This window comes from Octodon degus, unplaced genomic scaffold, assembly GCF_000260255.1.
Source record: "Octodon degus isolate 3935 unplaced genomic scaffold, OctDeg1.0 scaffold00098, whole genome shotgun sequence".
Lineage (NCBI taxonomy): Eukaryota > Metazoa > Chordata > Mammalia > Rodentia > Octodontidae > Octodon > Octodon degus.
Genome location: NW_004524674.1, coordinates 291,571 through 299,208, shown reverse-complemented (window position 1 = coordinate 299,208; position 7,638 = coordinate 291,571). Strand labels below are relative to the sequence as shown.

At 43.5% G+C, this 7,638-nt stretch overlaps 1 protein-coding gene across 2 annotated transcripts in view; it reads left to right on the top strand.

Moving 5' to 3' along the window:
• Shpk (sedoheptulokinase) overlaps nt 1-7,638 on the top strand; it is a 33,602-nt gene that overhangs the window by 16,721 nt on the left and 9,243 nt on the right. For both annotated transcript variants that reach the window (XM_023723347.1, XM_004638282.3), the window contains exons 3-5: nt 323-506; nt 1,031-1,183; nt 1,996-2,171. In XM_023723347.1, the coding sequence (XP_023579115.1) occupies nt 323-506; nt 1,031-1,183; nt 1,996-2,171 (513 nt within the window). The remainder of the gene's footprint in view (nt 1-322; nt 507-1,030; nt 1,184-1,995; nt 2,172-7,638) is intronic.

The window sequence follows — 7,638 nt, the reverse complement described above, 5'->3', positions numbered from 1 at the left end:
ACTTAGAACAAGCTTAGCAAAGCACAGGGACCGCAGTTCAATCCCCCAGCACCACATGCCAGCCAGCCCTGCCCCCTGGTGGGCTGAGCTGCCCCCCCCAATAAATAAAATAAATAAATAAAAAAAAATGAATGAAAAGAAAGCATAGGTGGGACAAAGGGAGGGATTTAATGACCTGCCTGGGGTCACACAGCCACTCTGATACCAGAACCACTGAGCCAAGCTTTGCCACATGGTGAAAACGTCTGTGCTGTAAATGCACCAGCAAAGAGGTCTCAAGGCTGTGTCAGTGGCCATTCAGGTGTCACCTCCTTTGTTGCAGGCTGTGAATGGGTGGAGGGAGATGCTGCCTCCAGGTTTGAGGCCAGAGTTGTGAGTCACCTGGTCACCTGGCAGGATGGCCGCTGTAGCAGTGAGTTCCTGGCTTCTTTGCCCCAGCCATCGTCCCATCTCAGTGTGGCCACTGGCTTTGGCTGTGCAACCATCTTCTGGCTTTTGAAAAATAGGTAAGCCAACTGCTGCTGGAATGAGCACTGGATTTCCAGGGGGCGAGAGTAGGTAGGGGCTGCAGCTCCTGTTGTACCGCACCTCAGTGAGTGTGGCCTGGCACAGGGCATAGGCACAAGGCCTAGATTTGGTCCAGAATAGCTCCGTTTTGCAGAGATCTTGTAGGTATCCAGTTCTCAGTGGGGGCAAGAATAGGGAGGGCAGATGACTTGCCAAGGGTCACAGGGTGAGTCAGTGGTGGGGTCGGGACCAGGGATTCACCAAGAACCTGCTTTCCCAACATAGTGCTTCTTCCCTGAAGTTCCTTTCCCTAGGGCTGACTCATGTTGGCTTTGCTTGGAGTGTTTAAGAGGACTTTACCCCCAGGATCCAGCTGTCCTTCAGCTGCAGCATGGAGGGTTGTGGCTGTGTCCCCCTACACCATGTCTAGTGCCCTCTGCCCACAGCTAGGAGCAGCGCATGCTTCCCCATCCTCCATATAACACCTTGTTGAATTGTTTCTGATGTAAAAAATAAAAACCAGCCCTGAGCTCCTGCAGTCCTACAACGCAGCGGGCACCATCCAAGACTACGTGGTTGCCATGCTGTGTGGCTTGCGAAGACCCTTGATGTCTGACCAGAATGCAGCTAGCTGGGGGTATTTCAACACCCAGAGCCAGAGCTGGAACGTGGAGATGTGAGTGTTACCTTCAGGGTGGTTCCTGGCAAAGGGCACCGCCCAGAGAGAGGGTTGTGGGGAGCTTTCCCATCTGGAACTTTCATTGCTTAATATACTTTAAACTAGGATCACGAACAGGAAGTAGGAAGCTGGAGAGCTGCCTTTTAAGTTCTTTTTAAATAATCCTTTGCCTTTTCAGGTACAGAAATCCAGTGCCCTTTAAGCCCATTTCCTTCAGGGCCCAAATTCTGAGCTCTGAAACAAAGCAAAAAACACTTGGTAGTCAGGTAAAGGACTTTCTAGCATGTTTTATAAAACTGGAAGCCCTGTATTCACTAACCTTGAGTGATGGTTGCATTAGACATTCAGGAGACTGGTGGTTTTGACTTTGGTCTGGATTATGCTAACCAACTCTAACGTCACACCAAATCTCTGGCTGCCTCCTGGAGTTCCTTTGGGGGTGGGGATACTGGAACATTTATGAAATCTGGCTTTTTTCTTTTTCTTTCTTTCTTTTTGGTACTGGGAATCAAACTCAGGATCTTGTGCTTGCCAAGCAGTTGCTTGTGCCACTGAGCTATATTCCCGGCTGAAATCTGGCTTTTATCTCAGCCTTTTTGATGGCTACTGTTTAAAGTGGTGGTTTTCTTTGCTGGAAGGTAAATACAAGTTCTTGGTTTAAAACAAGTCCAAGAGGCAGTCTGTGAGAACACTGGTTTCTATCCTCTCTTTCCTTATGTGTGACCCATAGTACTGCTCCTTGCCAAGTTTCCTGGAAACAACAGAAAACTGAACACCAGCTAAAACAGGCGTGCACTTCTGTTTTGCAGACTGAAGAGCTCAGGCTTTCCTGTCTACCTGCTCCCTGACATTGCCCAGCCAGGCAGTGCGGCAGGCAGAACGTCCCACACATGGTTTGAAATCCCCAAGGGGACACAGGTGGGCGTGGCCATGGGTGATTTACAGGCCTCTGTCTATTCTTGCATGAGTCAAAAGACAGACGCAGGTAAGTTTTCTTTTTGTTTTCTCCTTAGTCTTCCACTGGCTCTGAAGGAGGGTCTGAGGGGCACACCTAACTTAGCGAGCTTAGGGTGCTGAGTAAGCTATTGTCCTGTAAAGATGAAAGATACCCTCATCTCGGCAGGTGAACCCCTCTGTTCAAGGAGGGTACATGCCAGCTGGCTAGTTATGGCCTTATATACACACCGACCATCTGTGTATACCTGCTGTATGGCCCAAACTGCGGTGTGCTGCATGACCAAGAAAATAGAGGAGTTGGCTGGAGTGTAACTCAGTGGCAGAGTATGTGCTCAGTGTGCATGAGGCCCTGCATTTGATCCTAGCACCACACACACAGTCACACACACACACACACACACACACACACACACACACACAGATTAGGGTTGTTACTGTTGTGTGGTCAGTGAAAGTTATGTTAGATCTCATTAGAAGCACAGAATCTTTTCTGTATTTGGTGTAAGAGAATCACAGTGAAGTGGAGGTAGCAGTCTAGGGCAGAGATTGTCCGACTTTTTCCATAAAGGCATGTTTTCCAGTGTGTGGGCTGTGTGATCACTTAATATTGCAGCTAGAGTTCAAGAGCAGCCGTGGACAATATATAAATGAATGGCCATAGCTGTGTTCCAGAAAGGGTTATCCATAGGCAATGAGATGTGAGTTTCATATCATATTTGTATGCTATGAAATTTTCTTCTTCATTTGATTTCTTCTCAAGCATTTAAAAACATGAGAACCTGCTAGTGAGATTGTAAAATGGTTCAACCTCTTTGGAAAGCAGCCTGGCCCAGTTCCTCACATGTTAAACATGGAGTTACTGTGGAGCCCTGCCTTTGTTGTTGGTGCTGTGGCAGTCTTAGCAGCACTGCTCAGAACAGGCCCGAAGTAGAGACAGCCCAAATGTTCTTCAACTGATAAATGGTTTTTCTATGTGTTATATCCATGTGGCTGAAAAGGAACTAAATACTGAGGCATGCTACAAAATAATATAAGTGACAGGGAAAGGAATACAAGAAACCAGATGCAGAAGGCATGTATGATGTGGCTCCATTCCACAGAGTGCCTGGAATAGGCAAATTCATGGAGACAGAAAGGAGACAAATGGTTGCTCAGGGCTGAGAGCAGTGACTGCTGAAAGGTTACTATTTGCTGTCATAAAAATATTCTACACTGAGATAGTGGTGATGGTTTTTTTCTGAGGATATGGTGGAAAAACTAATTCTAATTCAGTTTCTCCTCACCGTACGGATCACTTAGTACAAGATGTGTGCAGATCTGCCTGCCCCTCACACACCAAGTGGACCCCACAGCTGGGCATCCTCCAGCTCATTTCAGCTCTGCCCCTGTCTACCTGGAGACAGACCAGATTTCCCAGGCTGAGGACTCAGTCACCACGACTGTTCCCCCTGCCCCACTTCAGCTCCCCAGGTCATTGTACCTGTGCTTCTGATCAACCAGCTCCTAACTCTGGCTTCCCACAAACCCCCGCTTTGGTTCAGTTCATTTGTTCGAGCAGCTCACAGGAACTGTGATCTTTCTAAAGACACACAAGCACTGGCTCATTATAGGTTATGATACAGAGGTGAGGAGATGGGTAGGATGAGGCATGGGAGGTGGAGTTACCTCCCATCCATGCCCTGTCCTGGGTCGCCATCCCTGAGGAGTCTCCCTGTGCTTGGCCGCAGGACTCTTGGAGCCCTGTGTTGTTGAGGTGTTTTGTTTTCTTTGTTGTTGGTGCTGGGGATGATGTTGGTCCTGGGCATCACACATGCTGGGCATCATCCACGCTGCCATGGAGCTTCCCTCCCCAGCTGTTGCTTTTGGGTTTTCAGTGGAGAATTAATACATAGCTACTACTAATAGACTAGGTGAAGAAATCCATCAAGGCTTGTCTGTTTAGATTCTTCTTCTCCTCTGGGGAGTGTTCCTTCCTCCCAAGTCAGGGGTAGGACCCCTTCTGCAATTGGGGTCTTTATGACATACTTTTGGACAAGGGTAGGAGAGAGAAAGGTTGCAAAGGTTAGAGCTTCTATGATGTACCTTGGGGGAGAGAAATTCTAGTTTTTATGGCATACCTTGGTAAGGAGATGTGAGTCAGGTACAGAGGACAAAAACCAAAAACATTTATGTCACAGTTGTACAAGTAGAAATATATTAAAGATCACTGGATTATAAGAGTGGCTTTACTTTGGATCCATATAATCTCAACAAAGCTATTTTTCATTTATTTGAGGAGAGCCTCACTATGCAGTTCAGGCCAGCCTCAAACTCACTGTGTAACCCAGGCTGGCCTGAACTCATGGCAACCCTCCTGCCTCAGTCTCCTGAGTTCTTGGAGTACAGGTGTGCACCACCACGCTTGGTGACGTAAATAATAGAAAAGTCAATTTGAGCTCAGAAGCAGATGGTGGACTGGCTGTGGCTTGTGGAAGGGGGCTGTAGTTTGCTCACCCCTCATCTAAGGTAGCATCTGAGTGTACTCCAGTGAGGTAGATGATTGTGTAGCCACTGTCACTGCATGAGCATGTGTATTTTCTCTGACATCCAGGACAGCCTGGCTGAGGAGTCACCTTTGGGAGTCTCTTCTTGGGTCTTAGTTACTTTTCTCTCACTGAGACAAAATGTCTGACTCTCAAAGGGAAAAAAGGTTTATTTAACTCACAGTTGGTGGAAATTTAAGTCCATAAATACCATAAACACCTAGCTCCAAGGCAGGGTGGCAGGACAGAGGGGCATTGCAGAAGAATGTTAGTGACAGGCAGAGGCAACGAGAGCTCTTTATTATTTTTTAATAATTAAGTTTATGAGTACAATTTGGGTGTGCATAATGATCACATTCATCATAGGCAATCTGTACCTATACATGACGTATCTTAGTTCCTCTCCCCTCACTTTCCTCCCCTCTCTTCAATCCCTCTTCCCTCCTTTATTTACAAAGTTTTATTTCTATTTTATTCTTTTTTCTCCTTATTTCTTTATTTCCTTTCTGCCTCCCATTTCCCTTTTCTTTTAAACAGTTTCTTCTATTTCTTCTATAACATTTGTTATATGTTTTGGTTCTTATTTATAATTTCTGTTTCTCACACCAGAGAGACAATGCAATATTTATACATGTGTGACTGATTTATTTCACTGAAGAGTAGAGCCTCAAGGTCCATCCCTTTAACTGTGTGTCTTAAGATTATCCTTCTTTATGGCTGAGTAGTACTCCATTGTATACAAAAGCCATATCTTCTGTATCCATTCATCAGTTGATGGAGATTTAGGCTGTGTCCAAGATTTAGCTATTACAAACTGTGCTGCTATAAGCATGGTTGTGGTACCTTGCTGTGGTATGATATTTTTAATTCTTTAAGCAAGGTATCAAGAAGGGGGATAGCTGGGTTAAATGAGAACTTTAGTCCTATTTGTTTTGTTTTGCTTTTTAGGAATCATCACACTGAATTCCACAGTGGTTGTACCAGTCTATACTTCTGTCAACAGTGGAGAGGTGTTCCTTTTCCTCCACGGCCCTACCAGTAAAATAACAACCATTCTTTCTGGAGTGAGCTGGAATCTCAGAATTGTTTTGATTTGAATCTCTCAAATGATCAGCAATGTTGACCATTTTTTCATGTATTTGTTGTTTGTACCTCTGAGAAGTGCCTATTCATTTTAGATGCTTATTTTTGGAGTCGGTCTTTACATTTGGAGGGTCTGATTTTTTTTTTTTTTTTGATTCTTTGTATATTCTAGATATTAGTCCATTGTCTGAAGAACAACTGGATAAGATTTTTTTCCACTCTGTGGGTCATCTTTTTTACTCTGATGGTGATTTCTTTTGCTGTTCAAAAGCTTTTTAATAAGATGAGATCTCTGTTGTTGATTCTGTGTAGTATTTTCTGTGCCATCGGGGTTTTGTTCATGAAGTCTTTGCATACTTCTTTGTCTTCAATAGTTCTACCTATTCTCTCTTCCAGCAGATTTAGTGTTTCTGTTTTATTATTTGGATGTTTGATTCATTTTGATTTTATTTTAGTGCATGGTGATATATGTGGCCCTAGCTTTTGTTTTCAGCTAGAGATAGGAAAGGAAGAAGCTAAATTATTCTTATTCACAGATGACATGATACTCTACATAGAAGACTGCAAAAAAGCCACCAAAAGATGTCTAGATTTAATAACAAGATTTAGTCTCATAGCTGGATACAAATTTAACACTCAAAAATCCAGGTGTGGTGGCACATGCCTGTAATCCCAGTACTCAGGTAGCTGAGGCAGGAGGATTGCTAAGTTTGAGGCTAGCTTGAGCTACATAATGAGTTCAAGGCCAGCCTGAATTACAGATCAAAATCCTGTCTCAGAAAAAAAAAAAAAAAAAAAAAGCATTTCTGTATACAAATAACAAACTAATTGAGAAAAATTAGGGAAACCACACCTTTCGCAATAACACATAATTGTGTTTAGGAATCAATCTAACAAAGGAAGTAAACAACAACAATAAAAAAAAACAAAACCCAAAAACTATATTGACAACTACGGCACTCTGAAAAAGGAGATCAAAGAGGGTATCACAAAACAGAAAGATATCCCTTGTTCATGGTTAGGAAGAACCGACATGGTGAAAATAGCCATACTCTCAAAATGTTACACAGATTTAATGTAATTGGGATCAAAATACCATTAGCATCCCTCACAAAACTAGAGAAAACATTCTTAAAATTTGTTTGGAACCAAAAGAGACCTAGAATAGCAAAAGCAATTCTGGGCAACAAATGCAAGACAGGGTCATCACAATCCCTGACTTCATATTATACTACGGAGTTACTGTGATAAAAAACAGAATGATATTGGCAAGAAAAACAGACCTGAGGATCCGTGGCACAGATTGGAAGAGGCAGGAACAATTCCAAACACTCTCAGCCGTCTATTTTTAACAAAGGGGCAAAACATGTTCACTGGAAGAAGATAGCCTCTTTAATAAGTGGTGCTGGAAAAACTGGCTTTCCACATGCCTACCACAGCTCTACAGCTTTTTCTATTTCTTATCTCTTATCCAGGCTATTTAGGGGAGATAGCACCCAAACCCTTAATCCTAGTGCCCTTTATCTAGCATTACACATGAATCAGTTCCAGTATTGTACACTCTAGATCCAGGCCCCTCGGAAGAAGCCCATGTATGACTGCATAAGGCCTGAGAGTGGGGCGAATCTAGCCACCAGCAACAATAACAGCTTATTATCGAGGGGAACAGAAAACTCAGCCATCTTACCCAAGTCATGATGTCTTTTTTTCCCCCTCTCTTCATCATCAGAAATATTATAACTCAACTCTGAGTTTAAAAATTCTAGCTAGCATTATCCTCTGTGTGGTCATTTATTCTCCCATTTTATTACATTCTTAAAAAACAAAATGCCAAGCAATTCTTTGTGTTTTATTTTGCTATTGATAGTCATTTCCCTTTGTAAGCCAAAT